Here is a 27,963-nt window from a genome sequence, read left to right on the forward strand (position 1 = left end):
CTGAGTTCAAAGCACCTTCAATGACATCTGTTTGGATTGAATCTGTACCACTTTCATTGGAGCCTTCACTGTTTTATTGAGGACTATTAGTTAATGAAGGTTCAATAACTCTGAGGTTAAAGAGGCCTGATATTAATCACAAGGAGGCCTAATAGTTTTAAATTTCCTTTGTGTTTAAAGTGAGAATCTGACAATATTTTTCCATGGCATCATTTCATTGAATGCCTATCACTTGTATCCATTAGGCGATTTAGAATTTCAAATTCAAAGTCAAATTTGAAACAGAAAAGGCTGGGATAGTTCAATGGACTGTGGGAATTCAGAATCATGACAAGGATAAAATGAATGCCAGGAACTCCTGCCTCTTTTCCCCTTTTGTTCCCTGGTGGTAGAAAGAGTGAAGGCAAAATTTGGAGGAGATTTTGTGAAGGTTGTTAGGGGCTCTGTGTGAGAGCTTACCCCTCTGATTCCAGCTTCACTGGAGTGTTGCTTACCTTTCTTGGCACTGAAGTATTGTCTGCCTTTTTTTGGTATGATAGGCACTGTGTGGTCAGTACAATTTCTGAGATTCTGTGGAGCAACTTTTCTGTGCCTCTTCCAAGGTGCTGGGGACTCTAGGGGGCCATAGGTATGGGTGAAGGGGTCTGGCACTGGTAAGAGAAGTCAGCCCTACTCTGATCACTATATCCTGCTATACCTGTCAGTATCTTCTTGAATCAAGTACTCTAGTAACACATTATTACTCAGTTTAGATTTGAACAAATGTTTATTTAAAAAGCTCTATCATGTGAGAATATCAGTGAAAGTATCTGAGGAGTTCTGGCTGTTTGTAATCAGGGCCTCTTCATTTGGTACCTTGAAAGGGTGTCATAATTTTTCTACAGTTTTGCCAGTTCAGGGTTCATAGGTTTCTTGGTGACAGACTCAGATTCACTAAATCCACACTAGAATGAGGTATACACAAATGCCAACTTATTCATTTATAATGTTAGCTATCCCTTTCCAGAGAGCAGAATGGCCCCTCTTTTGAAGCTGAAATGATCTCAATAGTCTGCTTGGTAATGGTGGTATTAGGAGAAAGTAGAGCATGACAAGAAGAATGGCAGTGTTTATGTAAAGCATGCAATGCATCAAGCACTGTTTTGAGAACTTTACCTACATTAACTTCTCACAACAATCCTACAAGGTGATGGTTTGCTGCAAAGTATGAGCTCTGCCCCAGTATGGTATGGTTTGGGTGATGTTTCATCTGTATATCAAGAGACCCTCAAAGTATCTCTTCACCACAGCAGGGGCTCGCTCTGTACCCTGGGGCCCACACTCCCATGAAAGTTCTGGATAGACAATGACCAATTCCTGAATCCTATTTCTAAGGTCACTTTTCCTTTCTCTTGAGACTATGTTTCTTTAGATCTGTTCGTACTCCTGATTGAGATAAAATAAAGTCACTCATATGGGTCCTGTTAGTCTTTGTGTCCTGGCCATCCTGAGTTGATTTAATAGGCTCAATCTTCATGAACTCATTCATTCAATCATCAAATGTTAATGATACTTTGTGCCAGACCCTTTGCTGAGCCCTGGGAAACACATAAATCAGACATAGGTCCTGACTTGGCACCCTATCTACAGTTGGGTCTCTTGATGTTTGAGGATAGCTCACCTGCTGGAACCATCAACAGCTCCCACCCAGGCACCAACCTTACATATTATCTCCCATAACTCTCAGTCAGTGATTCATGCCTATCCATAGGGTGATGGGAGGGAATAGGGTGGAACATGTGGTTTCAGGTCTGGTTGTAGCCTTCTGTGCTCCAATGGCCTCACTCAGAGGCCTTGCTTGAACCTGTTAACTTGAGGAAAGCCCTCTTCACATCTTTGTTTCTAAGGCTATAGATGATGGGATTGAGAAAGGCAGAGATAATATTGTAGAACAGAGCCAGTTTCTTGTCCCGCTCTGGGGAGGCATTGGCCCCGGGGTTCATGTACATAAACATGGCAGGTCCACAGAACATGGTGACCACAGTGATGTGGGAGGCACAGGTGGAGAAGGCCTTGAGTCGACCCTGAGCTGAGTGGATCTTCAAGATTGTGGCAAAGATGCGGACATAAGAGGCCAGAATGAAGGAGAGGGGTACCAGGAGAAGGATGAAGCCCAGGATAAAATCTACTTGGTCATTTAGGGATGTGTCTGCACAGGCCAGCTTCAGAACAGCAGGGACCTCACAGAAGAAGTGATTGATCTCATTGGGGCCACAGTAGGGCAGGCGCATTGTGAAGACAGTGTAGACTAGGGAACAGCTGATACCCCACAGTCCACAAAAGATGGCCATTGCCCCACACAGCCATGGGGTCATGATAACCTTGTATCTGAGTGGATAACAGATGGCCACATATCTATCATAGGCCATAACAGAGAACAGCCAGCCCTCAGTGATGCCCAACACCAGAAAGATGTACATCTGGGCCACACACCCAACATAGGAGATAGTTTTCTTCTGGCAGATCAGATGCACCAACATCTGGGGCACAGTAGTGGTGACATAGCTCATGTCCAGAACGGAGAGGACACTGAGGAAGAAGTACATGGGTGTGTGGAGGCGGGAGTCCAAGTGAATCAAGGTGACAATGAGTCCATTGCCCACAAGTGTAGAGAGGTAGAGAAAGAGGAAGATGTTGAAGAGGATTGTATTAATTTGGGAATCCCTGGAGAAGCCCAGAAGGATGAATTCAGACACAGAGCTGTGGTTGTCCCAGGGAAAGTTCTGCATTCTCCTTCAGCTGCAGAAAGAGAAATGAACTGACTAGTGGCCCAGCTTAGGAGGCACATTCAGGTACAATGACCATTCAGTTGCTAGCAGCTGGTGTTTATTTGGATACTCTTTGGGACTAATAGAAGTTCAAAGACTGAGGTCTAGTCAGAGTAAGGCCAAATTTAGGGAGGGGAGGGAAACCTTCATGGAATTTTCTGTTTCTCAGGCCCAGATCTTTTTTCAAGACCACCAGGGTCTCATTTTATTCTATCAGCCCCAGCAAGGCCACCTGTTTTCTTGTCTTTCAGGAGCTACAATCACATAATGCATTGCTTGGGGGCTCTTCTCCCCTAGTCCTGGCTATAGAGTGGGGTAATGATCTGAAGCTCTCCCATCCCTCTCCTTGAAAAACAAGTACTCAGAACCCTTTCCTTTGTTGCTTTAACCTTCTGATCGTTACAGTATAGAGGAGGTGAGTCAGAAATGTGAGAAAGATATATAACTCCAGAAACATTAAAATGTTTAGAAAAATTTTACTCAGGTCTGTGTTTCTTGAATCTTTTGGGCCTCTGGAAGCTTCCTCACATCCAATTTTATTTTAGACAAAGTTTTTCACCACTCTGCTTCATCCTGGCCTTACCCACAAATGAAGGGAAGGGTCTTCCTGCTTCACCCTAAAACTATAATAGAGGTAGAATAATAGCTATCTTTTTTTGCTTAAAGGCAGCTTTGGCATCTCTTAATCCCTCCAACCTGGTAGGAATACCCTCCCAATGGTAATATATCCCTTGGAGTCCTTTCCTTTTTGCAGCTGAGATTTATGACAGGAGGGGAGACCCATTTAAAGGCTGCATGAATTTAGTTTATATCTTAAAAATTAGGGCTTATTCCTTGTTTGTGACGCCATAGGAGGTGGTGTGTTCTAGCGGAGCATGGGATTTGGAATCAGAAGACTAGACTTCAAGTTCTTGATGCTTCAACTGTGCTTCTGCTCAAGTAATTTAATCTCCTTGAGCCCCATTTCCTTTTCTGTAAAATCTACATAAAATTTACCAGAAGAGATGTCATGAGAAGTAATACATAATAGGTGTGAAGTGCTTAGCTCTGTGATTAGCACATAGCAGGAGCTCAGTAATGTTAGTTCCCATCAAATCCCCTTCCTCATGGTATCATTCATCAAATGGTCAACAAACACTGATTGAGCACCTACTACCTATCAGGCTCTATTCTAAGAGCTGAAGAGACAAGGACAAATAAGTTCTATTCCTAATTCTCAAGGAGCTTACAGTCTGGTTAGAGAGATAGAAGAGTAGAGGCACAAACCACATCCCAATGTGCTTAGCACTATGATGGAAATATGGCTAGCAGTCAAAGCTCTGTGCTAAGCACCAGGGATACAGTAATAAAAATCTCTGCCCTCAAAACGCATGCACAGGAAGGAGACAGGTAAACAATAAATGACAGTCAAATGATAAGTGCTGATGGGAGTAAGTACAGAGTGTCACAGGAGCCTGAATAGGCTGTGCTTCCTTAAAGAAGCACCTAGGTAGCCTTTGGGAGCTAGACTTCTCCAAGAAGAGGACACATAATATGAAACTTAAAAGCTGAGCAAAAATTAGCTAAGCAAAGATCCTAAGGAAGAGTTTTGCAAGAAGATGGAGTTGCAGGTGCAAAGGACCATAACTAAGGGAGAGTTTTGTACAACCATGGAGCACAAGACATAAAATCTGAGGGTAGGATAATCTTCACAGGGCAAGAGGGAAAAGAAAAGGGTATTGTGTACTTTAATAAGGAGCATGGAGTTGATCATTTAGGCCATGACAATTTGGAGATAAATTTTAAGCAGAAAAGTAATTCACTGAGGCTTAGGTTTTAGAAATGTCACTACTTGGGTGGAAGTTAGAAGAAGGCATTGGAGGAAGACCATTTGAGGGGTATGGGAAAAAGGCAGAAGCAGCATAGCATTATAGGCAATAAAGAAGAGAAGAGATATTAGAGGTGTGGGAAATTGAATCAACAGAACTTGGTAACTGAGGGGTACATAAGATGAGAAAGAGGGAGGGGACAAAGATGAGCTTGAGGTTTCAGGTTTGGGAACCATTACAAGACAAAACCTGGGTGGAGGTGGAGGAGGGAGAGATGGCGTGAGGCAGGAAATGACTGGAAGGTAATGATTAACTCTGTTACAGACATAGAGCTTGGAACATGAGGCATCCTTGAGGATCTGACTATCAAAGAATAGGTCAGATAGCCTTCAAACTCAGGAAGGATATCTAAGTGGAAGATAAAAATTGGGGAGGTAATCAAGGTACATAATGGATGAGAACTAACCAGGATAGTCTAGAGAAAGAGCAAAGAATCAAAATCTGCAGCCTGGGGAATGAACACAAGAGAGATCAGCAGTAGAAGAGCTGGGGCTTGAGCAAGAGCATCAGGGAGGCAGGGAACTTGGTTCCACCAACCAAGGAAGCTAACATCTCCAAAAGGGCCTATGGTGCCAGACACTACAGAGAGAGCAGGAGGAATAAAACTTTAAAAATATAATAATGTGGAAATTATTCTTGGCTTGAAAGTGGGAAATTTTGATGAAGTGATGAAAGTAAAAATCAGACACCAGTGGGTTTTGAAGAGTGAACTGGTCTGTAAAGTGGAGTAATGAAGAGATATCTAAGATTGGGATGGACAAAAGGTGGAAAGAGTGTTTTATTTGTGTTGCTGTTTTTTAAAGATATATACACGGGGGAGGGGGGAAGCCAAAAGAGAGAGAGAAAGAGGTGATATTGCAAGGTCTCTGAGGAGGCAACAGCAACGGGACTAAGTGCCCAAGTCATGATAGGCAGCTTCAGGAAAAGTACAATGGAAGGAAAGGAGGTAAGAATGAGTTGTATACAGATCTTTTACTTGTGACCACCAGAAATTTCAAGATCACCTTCCCATGGACCAGTCGGTCTCATGGGTTCTAATCCTTCACAGCCTCTCATGTAGATGGTGAGGAAGACAATCTGATCCAGTGGTTGAAAGTAGAATTTCAAGTCTCAAATGGTAGAACAAGAAGCTAATGTCAAGAAAAGAAATGTTATAGCATAGAGCTAAAATCCTCTGTCCCTTTCTTGGATTCAAAAAGCCAACCACAACAGTTTAGGTGGAGTAGCAGTTCATTGGGCAATAACTGAGGACCAAAAGTGGATCAGTGTAAGTAAACTTTCTAAAACGTCATCATTGAGGTGACATCATTGAGAAAGGATGCTAACAGATGACACAAGGTGTCATGGAATGTGTCTGGGGTAGCCAGACTTCATGTAGGGCATCTTTTTCAATGGTGGGTCCACATTTTAAAGGGAGTGTGGATATGTTGAAACAGGTTATAAAGAAGGGTCTGGAAACCATATCATATGAGGAAGTGTTGGAGCAATTGGGTATGTTTACCATGTGGAATAAAAGGTGAAGGGCATTCTGGAAGCTGAGGGCCAACTCTCTGAAAGGTTTTCATGTGGAAGACAGATAAGACTTGTCCGGGGTGGTCTTAAGAAGTACAGTTGGGAGTTACACTAGGGAGACAAGATCCAATGTAATACAACCAGCTGACATTAGAGAGGGCAGTCCACAGATAGAATCAACTGTCCTGAAAGGTAGTGAACTTGCTCATCCTGTGAGAGGATCAAACAAAATGTCAAAATGCATTGTGACCAACCTGCTGGTAGAGAAGGAGTGTCTCTGGTCTACTCTATTTGGAAGAGTTAAAGACCTTGACATCCCTCTGGCAGCTCCACCTGGACCTGATATCTGATGCCTGGACTATTGCAGTAGGCTCTCAATAGGCCTCCCATCCCCAGTCCTTGCTACATACTCAGTGACCAGAATATGGTACAGAATTGGAGAAAAGAGGAGTATAGAAGGAAAGAGAAAGAAAGGCCAGGAATAGATTAATGGGAGCTCCAAGCCCACTGTGAGCCTCCTCTCCAGCCACCTCAGGGGGTTTAATGACAGGATATCAGTATCCTGTTTAGAAGCAATCACCTCCCTCTCCTTCCCAAATAAGAGCATTTCAGATCTTCTCAGTTCTAACATCTCCCTCCAGCTCCCACCTTCTATAATTCATCACCCCCACTTTTATCTCTCCTACCAGGGCCTCATCCTAAATCCTCTATGGAGAGCCAACTGCTTCAGTTCTGTAGCAGCAGCCTTCACTTCCTTCCATCTCTCTCCCCCTCAACTGAGGAGCACACCCAAAAGACAAATAAGGAGGGAGAGGGAGAGAGAAAGACAAAGAGACTGATCACTGTACAGAGAGAAGTCAATGAACACAGGAGGACAGAGGTCAGGAAATCGAGCAGATGCCCAGGAGGACCTATGTGGATGGAAAGGAGGCAGGCAGGCATCCAGTGAGACAGGCGGGGACAAGTGAAAAGCATCAAGCAAGGATGCCCAGGGGTGGGACTGCATGGCTCAGGCCCCTGCCTCTGCCCCTTTACTCCTTACCTGTCACTGGGCTCAGTGTGGGATGAGCCAGGGGCTTGTTGGTTCCCTCTTTCATAATCTGCTCCTGATCCTCAGGGAAGGCAAATCAGGTAGCTTCTTAATGAGCTTCTGTGCCGTGGGATTCTCCAGGCCCCATCACAGCCATCCCAAGCCCTGACCACACTTCACCTCCCCAGACTGGCACTCAAAGCCTACATGCCCAGGTCCCCTGATCCTCCCAGCTCAGCACCCCTCGCTCCCCATGGGCTTCTTCTTACTCTGCCTCAGAGTCCAAGGGGACAGATGTGTGGGTGTCAGTTACTGTAAGTGCATTGATTGAGAAGTACAAGAGGTGAAGGCCAAGCATGCAGACCAGGGAAGGCTTCCATGAGCCATAAAGAATCCACAGGTGTTTGAGGGAAAGGGGAATGACAGAGAAGAGCTCTGCTCTGCCCTCAGTCCCCAGGACCCTGATCCACTCTCTCCATCATGCCCTGCTGGATCCTGGCCTGTTTTGTGTTCTGACATCCTGTGGTCCCCAAAGACTGTGGCTCCCTGCACTGAAGATAATATACCAACAATTGTGAGATATTTCACAGAACCTGGCTCAGGATGAAACAACTGATAAATATTCCACATGGGAGCAAAGCCCTGAACAGTCGGAAGGCCTGAGATCAAATCCTGGTTCTTCCACTTAGTAATAGTGTAGTATTAGACAAGATAGCAGCCTTCCTGTACCTCAGTTTCCTTACCAGTAAAATGAGGCAATAACAGTATAGGGTAGCTGTGGGAATTAAATATGATTGAGTATGAAACAGATGTAGTAAAATGTGCATATCATTTATGCTTGACATAGCTCCCCAGTATATATCAGATGGTTGATCTGCTTGTCCCACAAATGTATATTTTCATAATGAGACTTAGAGTGATGAGGGACCACAACGTGTCCTTCTCAGCCACCAGGTCTGCTTCTTGCCTGGGACAGGACACACAGCAGGTACCTCCTAACTGTGGTCAGAATCCATCCCCATCATAGATGGGAGAGACAGCCCCTTGGATGACATGAAGTGAGAAGTCTGAACTTACCTTCTTTGATTTGAAATCACCATCGCTGGAGTCAAACACTTGGGCTACTCGGAGATGGTAACGGAGTCATCTTATTTTCAAACTCTGGTTGGTGGCAACTGCCTAGGACACTGGATCGAGGCAGAAACTGAGTAACCTCAGGCTCATGGAGAGGGACTGCCATGATCGTTCAGTAACACCTGCCATGAGCACTGGAGGGAGGTTAGCAGAACATGTAGGTGTTAATATGGTGTTTCAAAAGTCCCCTTGAAGTTTTCATCACCCCTTCTATTAGTATGTGCAATGCAACTCAGTAAAGTGTGTCCCCTACTTAACACTGCCTGTGTTCATCCAGGGGAACCCTCCGCTGGCTTTCATCCTTCTATCTGCAAGCTCCCCCTTTAGTTTTGTTGAAGAGAAAGAAAAAGAAGGCATTGCGTTATATGAGACAGAGCAGAGGGAGGGGAAGAAAGCACTAATTTTTTTTTATATTGTCTTAAAGAAAAATCACCTTCTTGTGGCCCACTTCCCTGACAGTTACCACCCATTCATTTCTTTTCTCCCCTCTGGAGGAAGTCTCCTAGGGAGGGTGGTGTGCATTTCCTGTCCTACATTCTCTCCTAAATGCACCGCAGTCAGGTTTCACTGCCATCATGTCACTGTGCCTGTTGGTTTAGCAGCAGCAGCCAAGAGGCCATCTCAGCTTCTAATCAAACAGAACCAAGATTTTCTTCCCTAGTGAAAGGAATTCCCCTTTGAGCACTAGAACTTCCAAACACACCAAACCCAAAGTTGCAGAGATAGAAGCAGAGATTTCTCTGGAGTGTTAATTCATATATTAGAGAGAGGGACCACTCGCATCACACCTGGACCTGTGTGTCCCCTCAGAGGAAGATAATACCACATAATGATTGCTGGTTTAAGTCATAAACTGCACTCTTTATGATGGCATTACAACCTTACAGGATGTTTTCTCCCATGTGGCAAGATAACTGAGACTTCAGTAGGTAATTCCTTCGTCCTATCAGGCCCAGATATTTCTGAGTGTTTGGGCACAGTGGGTGGCCATTGAGTTCTGTCAGTGTAAGGCCACTCTTAAACCTTTTTTTTATGTTTAATTTTGAGAGAGAGAGAGAGAGAGAAAGGGAGAGGATGGGGTGGGGAGCAGGGAGGCTGAGAGAAAAGGAGGGAGAGAATCCCGCGCTGTCAGCACAGAGCCCCCATGGAGCCTGATGCGGGGCTTGAACCCACAAACTGCGAGATCATGACCTGAGCTGAAATCAAGAGTCGGACGCTTAAGTGACTGAGCCACCCAGGTGCCCCTGTCATACTTTTCTCTGAGGGAAAGTGTGTTTCCTGGTCAGAGATGATACTGCATGGAATACTATGGCAATGGATAAGACACTCTATAAGACCACTGATCGTGGGTTGTCAGACATGCTGCCGGCAGGAAACCTGAATATGAGACTATCCCTGGGACGACATATTGTAGCCTCTTTGTGATGGAAAGGGTCTAATGTAATTTATGTGCCACCAGGTAGCTGGCAGCTACCCTGGGGAATGGTACCACATCAGAGGCTCAGCCTCTGTCTCTGCTGCTGGGGCCTGGCACACAGCAGTGGCAATGGCTGACTCAGCCTTGATGAGGCCAAGTTAATGTGGCTGAGTCCACACATATCCTCTGTCATGCTACAGTGGCTGCTTTGTAGAGCAAGCACCTGTATGGTTAGGGAAAGAGGCTGACTGATCTACAGGTGGATCATCTAATCCACCTGATTATCGAGAGACACCCCGCAGTGGATGCTCACTGTGTTAGCACATGATTATTCTCATATTCTGGGTCTGTGAGAGGCATATCCACATAACCTCTTCTAGACCCCTCATCATGAATCCTCTAATCTTTTTCTTCCTGGCCAATCTTCCATCCCATTAGCAACCGCCCATGAAATAATGTATAGCCACACTTGAGGGCATCTATACACATACTGTGTGATTTCATTTCTGTACGATTCTTGAAATAATGAATTAAAGTGATAGAGAACAAATAGATAGGTAATGGGGTGAGAATTGTGGGGAGGGATGGCTACAAAGGGGTAATATGTGTGGCTTTGTGGAAATGGAATAGTCTGTGATAAAATATCATAGAACTCGTACTGATTTGCTAGGGCTGCCATAGCAAAACTCTGCAGATTGGAAGAGTTAAACAAAGGACATTTATTTTCTCACGGATTTGGAAGCTGAAAGTCCAAGGTCAAGTTATTTGGTCTCTCCTGAGGCCTCTCTCCTTGGCTTGTAGACAACTGCCTTCTTGCTGTGTTCCCACATGGTCTTCTCTCTGTGTGAGCTTCCCTGGTGTCTCTTGTGTGTCTCAATTTCCTCTTTTTACTAGGGTGCCAGTCAGATTGGATGCAGACCCACCCATATGACATCATTCAACTTTAATGATCTCTTTAAAGGCTCTATCTCCAACTGTAGTTATATTGCAGATTAGGACTTCAACATATGAATTTGGTGGAAGAAAGGGGAGACACAATTCAGTTTGTAACAAAACTACTCAAAAAACTGAAAGTATATAAAAAAACTTGTGGAATCTGAATAATGTCTCTAGTTTAGTATTGTAACCAATGTTCGTTTCCTACTTTTGACAATGTACTATGATTATGTAAGATGTTATCATTGAGGGAAGCTGGAATTTTAAAGGGCACACCAGAATTTTATGTACTATTCTTGCAGCTCTTTGTGCATCTTAAATTATTTCAAATAAATTATTTTAAAAATAGCTCCTGTGCCCTGCCTGGTGGATACTGAATAGCTATGAGTCACCATGTGACTTGGCAAACAAAACAGCCCATAATAAATCGTGTTACCATACCCACTGAACCATCAATTTGGTCATGCACAGAGTTCCATTATATGGGTCATGTTTTAGTGTAATGTCTAAGAAATATTTACCTAACACTAGGTCATAAAGATTTTCTCTTATTTTTTTCTGAGAGTTTTATGGTTTCGCAGTTTGCATTTAGCTCTGTGATCAATTTTAAGTTAATTTTTGAATAAGGAAGAGGTTTAAATTGAGATTTATCTTTTTCTCTATACTTCCAAAGTTCCAACACCATGGGTTAAAAACACTATCCTACCAAGGGTGCCTGGGTGGCTCCGTTGGTTATGCGTTTGACTCTTGGTTTCAGCTTAGGTCATGATCTCACAGTTCATAAGTTCAAGCCCCACATTGGGCTCCGTGCTGACAGTGCGGAGCCTGCTTGGGATTTTCTCTGTCTCCCTCTATCTCTGCCCCTCCCCTGCTCCCTTCCTCTCTCGCTCTCAAATTAAATAAATAAACATTAAAAAAAACCACTATCCTATCCTTTCTCTATTCAATTACTTTTTCCAGTTTCATTAAATATGAATAAATACTTTTAAATACTTTTGTGACCTTTTCTCAACTCTCTGATCTATTTCACTGATATTTGTGTCTATCTGTACCAATACCAATACTGCTGATTACAAGATCTATACAAGTCTTAGAATTGAATACAGGTTCTTCTACCTTTATTCCTTTTTTCCCCAAAATTGCTTTAATCTAGTTCATTTGCCTTTTTATATAAATTTTCAGATTTACTTGTTCATATCAACAAAAAATCCTGTTGGAATTTTTATAGGAATTGTATTAAACTGCAGAATGTTGCTTTGCTATGTTACATTTGCTATGTTACATTTTTCAATCCAGGACCATGAAATGTCTCTCCATTTATTTACTTCTTTGATTCTTTTCATCAGTGTTTTACAGTTCAGCACAGATACTGTATATGTTTTGTTAATTTATACCTAAAAGTATTTAATTTTTAAGAAGCTATTGTAAATAACATTATATAATTTTAGTTTCCAATTGTTCATTGTTACTATATGGAAATATAATTGCTTCCTTTGTGTTAATCTTGCATTCTGTAATGTTGCAGCCGCCATTAATTAGTTCTAAGAGTTTCAATGTAGAATCCTCACCTTTTAAAAAATGTTTATTTATTTATTTTGAGAGAGAGAGAGCACACAGTGTGAGTGGGGAGGGGCAGAGAAACAGGGATGGGGAGAATCCCAAGCAGGATCCTTGCTGTCAGTGCAGAACTCAACACAGGGCTCTATCCCACAAACCGTGAGATCATAACCTGAGCCAAAAATCAAGAGTGGGACTCTTTTTTTTTTTTTTTAAATTTTTTTTTTCAACGTTTATTTTATTTTTGGGACAGAGAGAGACAGAGCATGAACGGGGGAGGGGCAGCGAGAGAGGGAGTCACAGAATCGGAAACAGGCTCCAGGCTCTGAGCCATCAGCCCAGAGCCCGACGCGGGGCTCGAACTCACGGACCGCGAGATCGTGACCTGGCTGAAGTCGGACGCTTACCGACTGCGCCACCCAGGCGCCCCGAAGAGTGGGACTCTTAATCGACTGAGCCACCCAGGTGCCCCTTTGCCCTTTTTTTTTTTTTTTTTTTTTTTTTTTTTTTTTACATAGGCAACTAGATTATTTGTAAATGGAGGCAGTTTTACTTCTTCCTTTCTTATCTTCTCTTTTCTCACCTTATTACACTGGCTAGGACTTCCAGTACTATTTTGAATAGGAGTTATGAAAGCAAGCATCCTTATTTTGGCACTGGTTTTGGGGGGAAAGCACTTAGTCTTTCACCATTATGTATGATGTTAACTGCAGGGTTTTAGTTAAGTGTTTCTTGTCACAGAGAGTAAATTTCTTTTTACTCCCAATTTGCTGAGATTTCATCTTGCTTTTTTTTTTTCCAATTATGAATGAGAAAAAGGACATTCCAAGCCACATGCCTTGAGTCTTATGTAAATATATTTGAATGACATGTTAGTAGTTCTTGATGTCAGAGAGACTCAAGGCCAACATAAGGGTTAGACCCTTTAAGATCTCTCCCAGCTGAGTGTTCTATTGTAGGGCAAAGGGAAAGAAAAAGCTTTCATCTAGACAGAAAGTAGTTAGGATGCTTCCTGAAGAAGAAACGTGGAGGAGAGAGCTCTCTGGGTGGATCAGCCCATGCAAAGACCTGAGGAGTCAGGACTAGCTGGAGGAGAGGGATCATGGCAGGATATGGGGGGATGATGTGGGACTGCTATGGGTTTCTATTGCTCTGAGAGCCTGAAGAAGGAAGTCCCATTAGCTCCAGCAAATGATCCTTACTTGCCACCTTTAATGACCCCAGAGCAATTTTCATAACAAGCCCTCCAGAAACACAATCATCATGTCTTGTTAAAAATTTTTTTTCTTCAGGCAGTCAAGACTCCTTCCTCCCCAGGGCTTCTCTCCTTAGAGGCTGTGGCCTTCATGGGGGAAACCCTGGAACTACAGACCCTTCCCTCCTCACAGTTCCACATCAGTCTTAAAGCTCCCATTTCTTTCATGCTTGGGGAATGCTAAGAGCACTCTAGGCTGGCAATTCCCCTAAACTTGTCTTCTGGAAAAACTTGTTAATGAGCAAAACACACTCTTAGCATTTAGTAATCTTTTGGGCTTTCTTAACATTCAGATGATCCTTGGTTTACAAATAAAACTTGTTTCTAAGCAGCTAAGAGTAATTGGAATATTTTATTAATGGAATCCTAGTAGAAAGATATGTAGAGAGCAGCTGATTTGAAGAGATTTGTATCTTTTATTGCCTTTTGGAAAGCAGTTCAGTATTTGTCTGAATTCAGAGTGGTAGAAATTTGATTTGCTTTGATAGCATTAGAAATATTTCAGTTCCTGGTTAATATGGCAGCTGATGTTGTGATTGTGTTTCACTAACTTTGGGGTGTGTGTGTGTGTGTGTGTGTGTGTGTATGTTGAAGGCATGACTCTGTAAATGCAGTCAATTACCATCATGACTATCTAACCCATACATCCTGACCTCACAATAAGCCTGATCTTAACATTTATAGTTGAGAAATATAAGCTACCGTTAATAATGAACGTTTTCTGTGGTATCTAGCTTTAAAGGTAATGACTCTCTAATGATAATTTATATAATTATTTAAGTTTTAAGGTCCATTCCCATTTGAACTTAAAAATAATATTATGGTATAGCCAGGGTCAGATATGGCCACTATCTCCATTTTACAGATTGGAGGGACTGAGTTCCAGGTAGATTAGGCGTTTTTTTCCAAGTTCTCAACAAATTAAGGCAGGACTAAAGCTCAGGGTTCTTCCCATTGTTCCCTTGATCTCTCTGGTGGCAAATGAAATTTAAGGGTAAGTTAGTTGTAGATACCAAGGCATGCTCCTTGTGAATAAAACTCTAGGTTGCTGGAAGCCACATTTGGGGGGTAGGTATAATGAAGTGAAAGAGAGACCCATGAAAGTAAAGAGGAGCTGAAAGAAAAATTGGGGAGATGGCAGACTGAGGATAGAGGTGGGGCTTGGAAAACTCACTCAACAAACTTTTATTGAGAAGTTAATAGTTCATAGCACAATGCTATTTGCTTAGGCTACCAAATGCTAGTGAGAAAATCATAAGTATCCAATAGAACTTAGACTTCATGGGTCTGACTCTATAGTTGTGACTTAGAATAACAATCCTAAGTGTTTTAAATTTTCCTCAATACTGTCTCATCTGTTATCTCAGCTGATCCTAAAAGTCTCTATTAACAACTCAAGAAACAGCGTAATATAATATATAAGAGCCTGGGCTCTGGAACCGTATTACCTGGGTTCAAATCTCAATTGTGTTACTTTTTAGCTGGGTAGCACTTGACAATTTACTTAATCTTCTTGTGCCTCAGTTTCTTTATCTGTATGAAGAGGATGATAATACCTACCTCTGGAGTTGTTATAAGAATTAAAATAATAAGTGCATATAAAACACATAGTGACGTTAAAGTCAGTTATTATTAAGCACAATAAATATCATGAAACACGTTTTACAGATATGGAAATTAAATCCCAGAGAATTAAGGTGATTCTTCCAAAGCCAAAGAAGATCAATGATATATTTAAGCCTGAACACAATTCTCTCTGAGTCCTTCCCTAATGTGTCCAGTGGCCAAATTAATGCAAAAGTGTTTTTTTTTTCCTAGACATTTCCTTCATTCTGGGTTCCTCATCCAGTCTAATGACTTCAGTGGAAGTATGGATGGGATAGACAGAGATCAGAGGCACTGCAGGCCGTCCTAGTCTATGGCTGTTGAGCATCCTTACTCATTCTAATTAACTTGAAGAAAGCCCTCTTCACATCTTTGTTCCAGAGGCTGTAAATGATGGGGTTGAGAAAGGCAGAAACAACATTGTAGAACAGGGCCAACTTTTGTCATCCTCTGGGGAGGCTTCAGAACCAGGCCTTATATACATGACCATGCATTGAATACAGAACATAATGACCACAGTGATGTGTGAAGCACAGGTGGTGAACTCTTTGATTCATCCCTGAGTGGAATGAATCTTTAGGATAGCCATGAAAATGCAAACATATGAGGCCAGGATGAGGGATAATGGGATCAGGAGCAAGATGAAACCCAAGGTAAAGTCCACTTGGTCATTGAGGGATGTATCTGCACAAGCCAACTTCAAGACAGCAGGAATTTCACAACAGAAGTGGTTGATCTCATTGGGGTCACAGTAGGGCAGATTCATTGCAAAGACTGTGTAAATGAGGACACAGGTGAGACCACAAAGGGCAGAGCTGACTACCAGAACTATACACAGGGTTTGGCTAGTCTTGGAGTGGATAGCATATGGCAACATATCTGCTATAGGCCATGGCTGCAAAAATACAGGTCTCAGTGATTCCCAAGATCAGGAAAACATACATCTGGACCACACACCCAATATAGGATGTGGTCTTATTCTGCTTACTAGATGGATCAACATCTGGGGCGCGGTGGTGATGGCATAGCTGAGATCCAGTACAGACAGGATGCTGAGGAAGTACATGGGGGTGTAGAGGTGTGCATATACTCTGATCAAGGTAACAATGAGCCCATTGCCCAGGACTGTAAATAAGTGAAGAAAGAGGAAGAGGAAGAAAAGGATCCAGTTGGTCCAGGGATTTCTGGAGAAGCCCAGGAGGATAAACTCAGTTACAGAGCTTTCATTTCTCTAGCCTTGGCTATGTATTGCCTTCCTTCTGAGGAAAGAAGAGAACATACTCCTTAATCCTTTGCAGTCTCAATGAGAGAACACCACGTGAGAGCCACAGATGCAAGGACCAAAGTCATCTCAGAGCTAAACAATCAAACTAAGATATGCACTTCCACAACCAGGGAACATTCTATTCAAATTGGGCCAGTGTGGTACTTAGTAGAGATTCTATAAATATGAATTGGTTTGTCTAACTAACTAGCCCTGGTAAAATTTCATGGGTGCTATGGAAGGAATTGTACCAGCCGAAGTCCTACTTGGAAGGACGTGTGCACACATGCACTACACCCCCCCCCCCCGCCCACGCACACACCATAAACCAAAATAAAGAGGCTAGAAAAATAAAAAAAAATGTTTTACAGTAAACCAAAAAGTTCTAGAGGTCTCTATAGTTCTTAAAGTCATTCTTTCAAATATCAAGACTAAGAGGTGTTGCAAAGGACAGTGTAAATGTGAAACAAACAAAAGCCCTAGCTTCTTCTCTTAGCTTTCTTCCTCTCTGCTGCTGTCACTTTGAAAACCCACACATCATAAGTTTTCAGGAAAAAAAAGAGACTCTCAAATAAACTTTCTGGGGAAGAGGAATCTTTCCCCAAGAACTTTTATCCCCTTTTATATCCCCACCTTCCAGGAAGTGTATATCCTCTTTTATGTCCCCACCTTCCTATAGTGTAATCACTGTAGTCACTTAATCACTATAATTGTGATTACAATTATAAAGAACAAATTGAAAAGTAAAGATTGCCAGAGACTCAAGGACTGAAATCTAGAGAAAACTTTTATGCTCTTGGCATTTCTCAAGAAAATGAAGCATATTTACCTGGGAATTAGGTGCCTATGCATCTGGAAGCTTTTCTTAAAAACTAGTAAAGACTCCTCCAAGGCCATGTTGCTCCCAGGAGAGAGTTGGGTGGTGGGTGGGATTGGTCTTCAGTTTGACCTGGACTCAGTCCTTGATCCTTCCTGGGCAGGCCTGGAGGACAGAATATGTTACTGACCAGTCCATTTCTCTTAATCCTTCTGCTAGTCCCTATCTCACTGCAACAGACTATGGACAGCTGGCTGTACACCTTTTCGAGACCCCAAAGAAGGAAATGGTTATTTATAGAATGGCAATCTATAAAAGCATTTTAATAAATGTAATTCATTAGATTATCACCCCAACCCACCAAGGTCAGTATCACTATTCTCATTTCATACAACCAGCCATCCAAGGTCAGACAGAGAGTAGGACTCAAACCCCAAGTCCCACAACATTAAGCTGAAATGTGTCTCTCACACCATCAGATTTCATGCAGGGTTTAGCAGGTCACCAAGCACAAAAATAGGCCCACTTTAGATGGCATTGTGAGTGAAAACCAAACTGTGTAATCACACTTGTAGGGGGCAGAAAGTGCGTATCGCACAGCATTGCAGATGGCCAGGTTTTTTCATAGAGAACCCTAAAACCTTGGATCAAGATTTCAATATCTGAGACATTTTTGTAGTGGTAGTGAAAAGGCAGAGAGCTATCCATTTGGGTTAATATAATGTCATATAAAGCCATGAGCAGGACTCAGGCTCAGATGGATGAGAAAAATAATATTGATACTCATGTTGGAAGACAATGCAATAGAATGGTGGCTAGTGGGATTTGAATAATAAATCCTCACTCTGATTTGCAGATATGACCTAGGCTTTAAATACTAGAGTATGCTGGTAAATCTGAAATATATCTCCATCCTAGATGTCTTCTCTTCCAGTTGCCTACTTGCCACCTATCTTCATTTGGATATATAAGGGACATGTTAAACATTTTTCTAAAGTCAAACTTCCACTTCCCTATAAACCTCCTCCTTTCACATTCAGCTCAATTAATGGCAATTCCATCCTTTGATGTGGCTAAGAGCTTTTAAAAAGCAACTCAAAGACTTTCTAACTTTTCTCTTTCTCCCATGTAACTCATCAGCAGTATTGCTATTCTCTTTGAAATATGTATCCCAAAAAAGATCACTTCTCATCCTCTACACTATTACTACTCTGGTCCAGATCATCATTTGCTCTTGCCAGGAATATTGTGATATCCCCTAACCAGTTCCAGGATTCCCATTCTCTTCCCCTACAGTCTATTCTTAGCACAGTAACTAGAGTGATCCTATTAAAGTGTAGGTCAGATTGGGGTGCCTGGGTGGCTCAGTTGGTTGAGTGTCCAACTTCGGCTCAGGTCATAATCTTGCAGTTCATGGGTTCCAGCCCCATGTTGGGCTCTGTGCTGACAGTTCAGAGCCTGGAGCCTGCTTCAGATTCTGTGTCTCCATCTCTCTCTCTGCACAGCCCCCTGCCCCCGCCACCTAGCTTGTGCTCTGCCTCTCTCTCTCTCAAAAATAAATAAACATTAAAAAATATATAGTTCAGATCATTTAAACATCATGTGAGTCCTCTTCTCAAACCCTCCAGTGGCTTCTGGTAACACCCAGAAGAGGAGCTAAGTGCCCCCCATCACATCCTGGGCTCCATCTCCTACCTCCCATCTCTCACTCTGTCTGTGCAGCCATCCAGCCTTTTGCTGTTCCTCATTCAAGGCATGCTCCTACCTCAGAGCTTTTGCACTTACTGTTCTCACTGCTAGAAATTCTCTTTCCCCAGAAATCTTTACTCCATCATCTCCTTCAAGTATTTGCTCAAATGTCCATCTTTTCAGGAAAAACTTGAGTCTTTCTGACCATCCTGCTTAACACTGAAATATCCCCCACTCTCTATACCCATCTTCTGTTTTCTTTCTTCATAGTACTTAGCATCTTCTAATGTATGATACAATTTTTTCAACTGTCAGTTTCCCTCACAAGAATGCAGGAATTTTTATCTTCCTGATTATTGTTTACCATCAGATTCTAGAACCATGCCTGGCACGGAGTAGGCATTATAAATGTTGGATAAATGGATGGACTGAATCCAAGCTGAGCCTCTGAGGGGGCAAGTCACTGATGCTACTCATGGTGGAACTATATTTAGTGCTGAACTTTGCTGCCTATAAAGCTAGCCATTGTGCCGAGCTCATTTTGGGCTTTCCCTTGGGCATACATAGCTCTCAACATATTTCTAAACAGGAACTGGCCTAGACCATTTGCAGACATCATTTATAGTCACCCCACAAGGCCACAAAGTCAATACCTGCTATTAACTACATAGAGACCAAGGGCTGCCCAGAGCAGTTTTTAATATTTGGACCTACAATTTAGAAGGGAAAAATGGCAACCTAGCTTGTCCATACAGAGAAAAGAGCTTATTAGTAAAGGACCCATGAAAACATGCTACTTAGGGAAGAGTGGAAGATACTGGGAAAGCTTAGCTTGGAGACTTATGAGGAACTGTAGAGACCTCACCAAAGATGTCATACAGAGAAAGGTGGAAATGTGTGTTATGTGTTCTCAAGATCAAAAAATTAGAAGTGATAGGTGAAAGTTGCAGGGGGGCAAGTTTAAGCTTAGTTTAGAAAAACAAAAACAAAAACAAAGCTTCTGGTGATTGATCTTCCCAGTAATGACACATTCTGCTGGTGGGTGGTGGTGATGGTGGTGAAATGGCAAGTGCTCCATTTTCAGAAGTGTTCAAGCATAATTATAAGCCCACATCATTCAGGGGTACTATCGCTGCTTTAGAAGTGAAGTCAGAATGTACAACTTTAAAAGTCCCTTTTACCACAGACACCCTAAGGTTCTAAAGCTCAGTGACACCAAGATTCAGAGAATCTATGATTTTAGGGGGTGACTTCTCACTATGCACCCAACTTCATAACACAATCGGGAGTCAAAACAAAGTAATATGGTAATGATGAGAACCAAGGAAGCCTGAAAGAAAGTGGGAATGCAGTATTAGTCAACAGTAGTGTAAACATTTAAAGGATAATTTGAAGTTTTCATTGTTTTATTTTTTGCAAAAATGGCCCTCCCTTGGGGGTTGTCCTTGGTACCCAGGAGGGGTTACTTTCCCACCTCCTAAGCAGGGCCCACATTGGCTTTATTCAGGAAGGAGAAGGGGGACCCTGAGAAAAAGGGCAGGCTAGAAGCTAAAGGGAGAATATTGTTATAAAGCCTGGCTTAAATCTTTATGTTTTCCTGTTTAAAATAGTTCATTATTTTTTTACAAATATAGTTTATCAACAAATTGGTTTCCATACAACACCCAGTGCTCTTCCCAACAAGTGCCCTCCTCAATGCCCATCACCCACTTTCCCCTCTCCCCCACCCCCCATCAAACCTCAGTTCTGAGTATCCAAGAGTCTCTTATGGTTTGCTTCCCTCCCTCTCTGTAATTTTTTTCCCCTTCCCCTCCCCCATGGTCTTCTGTTAAGTTTCTTAAGATCCTTGTCTCCTTTGAAAGAATGTTCTAAGAATCAAATCAGGGAAATATGGACTACTTAACAAGTTGTTAAGTAGCAGCTGTATTTAAATCACAAGAGGACTATACAAGATCTAAGACAAAGTGTGGACAAGAAATATCCCAAAAGAGTGTTTCCACTGATGAAGAACAAGAGCTTCTTCCCTGATCTTTCCTGTTCTAGTTTTTCTTCCATCCATCCCATCCTACACACTGCCAGAGAGACTGTTCAAAAAGGCAGAGATCGCCATGATATTCCCTTCCTTGAAAGTCCTTCAAGGATTCCAGTTTTTCATGAACTAATGCCCAAAGTCCTTAGCAGGGTGCCCAATGCCCTTTGGAATCAGATCCCTATCTACCTGGCATCCTACTGTTACTTCCTATGCTTCTGCTCAGTCCTCATGCTTCTATATGGCTCTCCAGCTAGGAATGTTTTTTACATTTTAACATGGTTGAAAAAATTATTCATTGATGTCTGTGGCTGCTTTTGCCTATGACAAGAGTTGAGAAGCTGTGATAAAGACTGTATGTGTCCCGCAAAGCCTAAAGTATTTACTCTCTGGCCCTTTATAGGCAAGGTTTGCTGGCTCCAGCTGAAGACAAACCAACTTGTCCACCATCCTCCAAATATTCCAGGACTTTTCACAAAGATGTTTTCCATGAGGTGGTGTGTATCAAGGAGGTAGGAGAGGCTCTGGGATCAAAGAAAATTAGGTTTGAATCCAACTCTGCCACTTACCAACAGCACAACTGAGAGTCATTAATTTCACTAAACCTTCATTTCATCATTTGCAAAATTGGAAGAATAACATATACCTTGAAGGTTTTTGTGAAGATTCAGTATCATTTTAGGTATATGTAACAATATAGCAGTAAACATCTGTTGTTCATATTACTTCTATTATCAAATGACTCCTCAGTTGAAATGTCCTTCTCTGTTTCCTCCTCTTGGTAAAATCCTAATCACAGAATTGTTCTGTGATTCCCACCATACTTCTCTTGTGATTCTTACCATACTTCTGGGCTATGATAACACCTTTAATGTGCTTCTATTATTCCTCATACACAGGCTGGTATGAACACTGGTTTGTGGAGTTCCTTAATTGGAGAGCCATGTCTTACCTTTCTATCTCCAGTTCTTAGCACAGGGTATGGGTAACGATTAATAAACATTGGATTAATGACTTTGTGAAGTTATACTGATGGTTTAAGAGTGAGTTTTGTTGCAAGGATGAATTCCAGTGGTTTCTCCATCACTTCCTCTTTCAAAACCAATGTCAAGGTCTTCTTCTCTGATGACTTCTACCCAGGTTACCCACCGGTAACCTGGCACAACGAAAATCCTCTTCTTGGCAATTTGTTAGCTGAAACAAATAAAGTTAAATGAAAAAATAGGAGAAATGAAATCAGTAACGCATGAATAGTCCTTGGTATTATCTTCCTTAAATATGCGTCTTTTCTAGTCTTAGTCTGTGCCACTTGAAATGGCATTAAAGTGTGGGATGAGGCAGGGATGGAACCCAGTTTCACTGAGCATTTACCACAGACCAGTTCCTTTACATCCAAGATAGGATAATTGTTAAGAGCATGACACTAGAATCAGACCTGGGTTCTAGCCCTGACTCCATTGCTAATTTGCATAATGACCTTGGGAAAGTTATCTAAACATTATGTGTCTCCATCCTCTTCTGGAAACTAGTGATCATAATACATTCATCTCAAAGGATTGCTCTGATGATTAGTTGAAATAGTACATGTGAAGTTGCTCAACATATGAACTAGTACATGTGAAGTGCTTGCAGAGTAGTTAGTGCCCCAAAAAGCATAGATATTACTGGTATAGTATTTCAACCTCATGACAAGTGTTTTTCAAAAAATCTAAATTCATAGGAAAAAGGAAACTGAGACTCAGAGAAAGTAACTCTCCTGATGTTGCATGGTATTAGAGGACACAACCCAGATGTGTCTTTCGCCAAGGACCTTGTGTCACTGGGCTCTGCTGCTTCTGCACTACCTACAGATGACACTGTGCCAGAGCTAAGGCTGGCAGGGATCTGGTGGGAGTAGCCTCCTCAGGCTTCTGGGCTTGTCCTTCATGCCCTTTGACTATCCTCCCATTCTGATCCCAAGTTTAGTACTCACTGTTCCACACACATGTCCCACAACTGCCTTGGGCAGCTCCAGTATCATCATATACTGGTCTATAAGAGGGTCTTATGTTAGCCACTTTCCAGAAGTTCTTGCATCTCAGCAGCAACCTGGGAGATACCTGGTTGGTGTTTTAATGAGGCCCACAGGTATCAGGGACCAAGGAGTCCTTAAGGGTATAGCCAAATAGATGCCAGTATCACCTCAGGAGCCTTCCTATCCTGAGGGATCCCATTACTCACAGGAAGGTTCAGCAAAGAGTGAGCAATCAGGATGCAGAGAAGGGCTATATGTGCCCCAAAGGACACCAAATATTTGGGAGAACTAGAACTACAAGAGGAGTGTGGAAATTGGTACTTTAACTCAGGCCTCCATGATTAGGGCCCGTATGTGAGTGCAGCCAGGAAGCCAACATCAGGACCCAAGTTCTAGCTGCTCTGCTGGTCTTATTTGAACTTTATTTAAGGCTTCCATAGAAAAAGAATGTCTAAACTAGAAAGCTCTTAGGTATTTCCCCCCACCCCAAACCCTCATTTTAGATGTGGGGAAACTGAGGCCTAGTGATAGAAATAGCTGTGGAAAGTCAGACAGAACTAGGTCTAGGAGTCAGGTATCTTGATCTCAGTAGGTAATGTTGTCTCATCTGTCCAGTGATTGTTGTGTCCCACTGAAGGCTGAGCTGGTTGCACACCGGCCTTTGGCCTTTTCCCATTTCTATGCCTGTCCCAGCCATTTTTAGCTCTCCTTTCTGGAGTCTGGAAAAATCTCTTCCCATCTTTGTGCCCATTGATTAAAGCACAAAGTGAGGATTTGAGCAAGGTGGGTGTTGGGTAGGAATGGGGAGATGGGGGAGATGAGTCTGGAGAAATTACCAGGGCCAGATCATGGAGAGTCTTGTAGACCAGCCTGAAGAGTTTATAGTATATCCTGAGGGCATCAAAGATCTATTGAAATTTATTATTAAAGAGTGGCACCTGGGTGGCTCAGTCCGTTCAGTGTCTGACTTCAGCTCAGGTCATGATCTCATGGTTTGTGAGTTTGAGTCCCACATCAGGCTCTCCACTGTCAGTGCAGAGCCCTTCCAATCCTCAGTCTCCCCCTCTTTCTTCCCCTCTCCCACACTCTCTCTCTCTTAAAAATAAATAAACATTAAAAAAAAAGAGAAAGAGAGAGTGACATGGTTTAGTGGCATTCTGTAGCTGACTTGGCTCATGAGAGCCAATTGTGCTTACTTCTTCCCAACCCTGTGTTCAGCGATAACACATTGGTAGCTTGAAATTGGTCACGGTAGAAGCATTCACACCAAAGAAATCGGCAAACACAACAAATCAGAGCTTTTTATTTTCCCCAGAGAGCTGATTGTTAAATATTTACCAGCATACCATTGGGTTGCCAGATTAGAGTTTTTGAAAGATTAGTAGCCAGTTTGGCTAATAAAACTGGAAGGAGGAAGACCAATTGGAGTCTATTAAAAGAGTTCAATTGAGAGATTATTAGGCTTTACTGTCCAGGAATAGAAGGGATGAAAAGAAGGGGACAAATTGGAGATAATCAAAGGGATTTAGTAGAGACTAATTGGATGTGGGACATCAGTTGTTTTGGGCTGTTGGGTGGATGATGATGCCATTTATTCAAATGTAAAACCCATGAGAGGAACAGGTTTGAAGTAAACAGTGATGAGTTTCCTTTTGGACATGTTAAATTTGAGCTGCCTCTGAGATACTAAATTAAGATGTCAGTCAAGCAGAAGGACACAGATATATGTTCATTAACTTTAACACTATAGAAGGCTAAGATTTACTAACCTGAATCCAAATATTCAAGTGGAATTAACTTCACTTAATGATATAGGATTTTAGAATTTCCCTGCATCTTACCTCTCATCCTCCCCAGCACACATATTCCTTCTTTTTCTGACATTGAACATGAATCCGGAAACCTCTGCCCTCACCGCAAGAACTTCAGTTGCTCTGTAGTGAACAATTTTTATTTATACCCAGACATAAGGGTGAGCAGTTTTGTCCTTCCAGACAGTTCATTTTCAGAGCTATTTATACCTTCTGTCTTCTCCATAGGGGACCTCAGCTTGCCTGCCCAGGGTTACATTGGCCTATAAGGATCTATTCATTCAGTTCCATAACATTTGCTTAGGAGGAAAGGAGAAGATAAAATCTTAAGCAAGAAGCATCAAATAGAGCTGAATACTACAGAAAAGATCATCCAAAGCCAAGCCTTTTTTTTCTTTTAATATGTATTTATTTTGGTGAGAGCACAAGCTGGGGAGGGGTAGAGAGAGGAGGACAGAAGATTCGAAGCAGGCTCTGTGCTGACAGCAGCGAGCCCCGATGTGGGGATTGAACTCACAAACTGGAAGATCATGACCTGAGGCAAAGTTGGACGCTCAACCAACTAAGCTACCCAGGTGCCCCTAGAGTCAAGTCTTTTAAGCTGAAGCATACTGTACTATACCAGAAAAGAATGCTTCACATCAGTTAAAGGTTTTAACTTTGCCTACACCCAAACTCACATCAATGTAATCATTCTTAGACCTTGACATTAGTTCTCATAATGGGCTAGGGAAAATCTCAAAAAACCAAACTGAAGCAAGCTATAGACAATTTCATTTCTATTTCAGTCTTTTTCCAAGTCATCTTTTTCATAGGCTGTCTTTTTTTTTTATATGAAATTTATTGTCAAATTGGTTTCCATACAACACCCAGTGCTCATCCCAAAAGGTGCCCTCCTCAGTACCCATCACCCACCCTCTCCTCCCTCCCACCCCCCATCAACCCTCAGTTTGTTCTCAGTTTTTAACAGTCTCCTATGCTAGGCTGTCTTTTATGTGTTACTTTTTTGAGCCTGAGTCTTATTAAGATTATTTTATATATTACAGGGTTCCTGGGTGGCCCAGTCAGTTAAATGTCTGACTTCGGCTCAGGTCATGATCTCATGGTTTGAGAGTTCGAGCCCCACATCAGGCTCTGTGCTGACAGCTCAGAGCCTGGAGACTGCTTTGGATTCTGTGTCTCCCTCTCTCTCTGCACCTCCCTTGCTCACACTCTGTCTCTCTCTCAAAAATAAGCAAATACTAAAAAAAAAGATTATTTTATATATTAGTGAGATAAAACTTCACACAGCCAAACACACATGCATCTTAAAATGCATAATTGTAAATGTGCATTTAGCTAATACATGAAGCAAAAACTGACAGGAATAAAGTGAAAATGGAGCAATTTCACAACTGTAGTGGCAATTGTAACACTCATGTCATAGTACTTGACAGAACAATTTAACCAAAAATCACAAGGACATAGATCTGAACAACCCTGTCAACTCTTTTAATCTAATTGACATTTGTTAATCACTATAGCCCAAAACAGTATTTGTTTAAAGGGCACACAGAATGTTCCCCAATATAGACCATATATTGGGCTATAAAACTTCAAAATTTTGAGATCTTACAGAGTATGTTATTTGAACACAATAAATTAAATTAAGAATCAATAAAAGAAGATATCTAGAAAAGTCCCAAATATTGGAAGTTAAACAATACATTTCTTTTTTTAAAAATGTTTATTTCTGAGACAGAGAGAGACAGAGCATGAGTGGGGGAGGGGCAGAGAGAGAGAGGGAGACACAGAATCTGAAGCAGGCTCCAGGCTCTGAGCTGTCTGCACAGAGCCTGACGTGGGACTCTAACTCACAAACCATGAGATCATGACCTGAGCCAAAGTTGGTCGCTCAAGCGACTGAGCCACCCAGGTGCCTCCAAACAATACATTTCTAAATAATTCATGTATCAAGGAAGAAATCACAAGGGAAATAAGAAACTATTCTGAACTGACTGATAACAAAAAAACCAACATATTAAAATCTGTGGCTACAACTAAACCAATTCTTAGAAAATCTATAGCTTTAAGTCCTTATGTTAGAAAAAATGAATGGTCCTTTTTAAAAAATCTCAATTTCCACCTAAATAAACTGAAAAAAAATCAGTGAGCTAGAAATGGACAAACTATAAAGAAAATCAATGAAACCAAAAGGTAATTCTTTGAACTGTTCAATAAAATTGATAGATCTCTAGGTCATTGAGGAAGAAAAAAATTAAACACAAATTATCACTATTAGAAGAGAGGAACTATCACACAGGTCTCACAGATATAAAAAGAATAATAAGGGTATGTTCTGGCCAACTTTATGTCAATGAATTCAACAACTAGATAAAATGGACAAATTCCTTGAAAAATACAGCTTACTAAAAATACAGCTTACAAAGAAATAGAAAGTCTAAATTGTTCCATGTACATTACAGAAATTAAATTTATAATAAGGTCACCTGGGTGACTCAGTCAGGTAAGCGTCTGACTCTTGGTTTTGGCTTAGGTCATGATCCTGAAGCCATGGAATCAAACCCTGCATCAGGCTCCACTCTGAGCATAGAGCCTTCTTAAGATTCTCTCTCTCTCCCTCTGCCTCTTTCCTCTGCTTACACATACACACACTCTCTTAAAAAAAAATTAAAACAAAAAAACTTTCCCACAAGGTAAAAATTAATAAACTGTATTTCACCAAAATTAAACACTTCCACTTATCAAAAATACTACTAAGGGGGAAAAAGGTGAGATGAACTAAGAAACAGACTATTAATTGTAAAGAACAAACTAATGGTTATCAGAGGGGAGGCAGGCAGAGGACAAGGGAAGTAAATGATGGGGATTAAGGAGTGCACTTGTGATGAGCACCAGGTGTTGTACGGAAGTGTTGAATCACTATTGTGCACCTGAAACTAATATTACATTGTATGTTAAAAACTGGAATTTATTTTTTATTTATCTATTTTATTTTTTAGAGAAAGCATGAGGGGGGAGAGAGGCAGAGGAAGAGAGAAAGAGAGACAGAACCTTAAGCAGAATCCATGCTAGCAGGGAGCCCAACTTGGGGCTCAATCCCACAACCCTGGGATCCTGACCTGAGCTAAAATCAAGAGTCAGACACTCAACCAACTAAGCCGTGCAAGCACCCCAACTAACTGGAATTTAAATAAAAACTTTTAAAAACATTAAAA

The 27,963-nt window shown here is 41.8% G+C and overlaps 1 protein-coding gene and 1 pseudogene across 1 annotated transcript; both read right to left on the reverse strand.

Annotated features, from left to right (window-relative positions):
- Positions 1-1,688: 1,688 nt before the first annotated feature.
- On the reverse strand, positions 1,689-3,473 carry LOC122479575 (putative olfactory receptor 2B3). Its single transcript, XM_043573399.1, has one exon. It carries the CDS (start codon positions 2,766-2,768, stop codon positions 1,821-1,823), a length of 948 nt encoding a protein of 315 aa, XP_043429334.1. The 5' UTR covers positions 2,769-3,473; the 3' UTR covers positions 1,689-1,820.
- An 11,869-nt stretch (positions 3,474-15,342) lies between these two features.
- Positions 15,343-16,714, reverse strand: LOC122479576 (annotated as a pseudogene).
- Positions 16,715-27,963: the final 11,249 nt, after the last annotated feature.

Source organism: Prionailurus bengalensis, chromosome C1 (assembly GCF_016509475.1).
Source record: "Prionailurus bengalensis isolate Pbe53 chromosome C1, Fcat_Pben_1.1_paternal_pri, whole genome shotgun sequence".
Taxonomy (NCBI): domain Eukaryota; kingdom Metazoa; phylum Chordata; class Mammalia; order Carnivora; family Felidae; genus Prionailurus; species Prionailurus bengalensis.

Bases quoted from the DNA above. Each gene is read 5' to 3' on its own strand.
- LOC122479575 (XM_043573399.1), bottom strand. From the start codon at position 2,768: ATGCAGAACTTTCCCTGGGACAACCACAGCTCTGTGTCTGAATTCATC.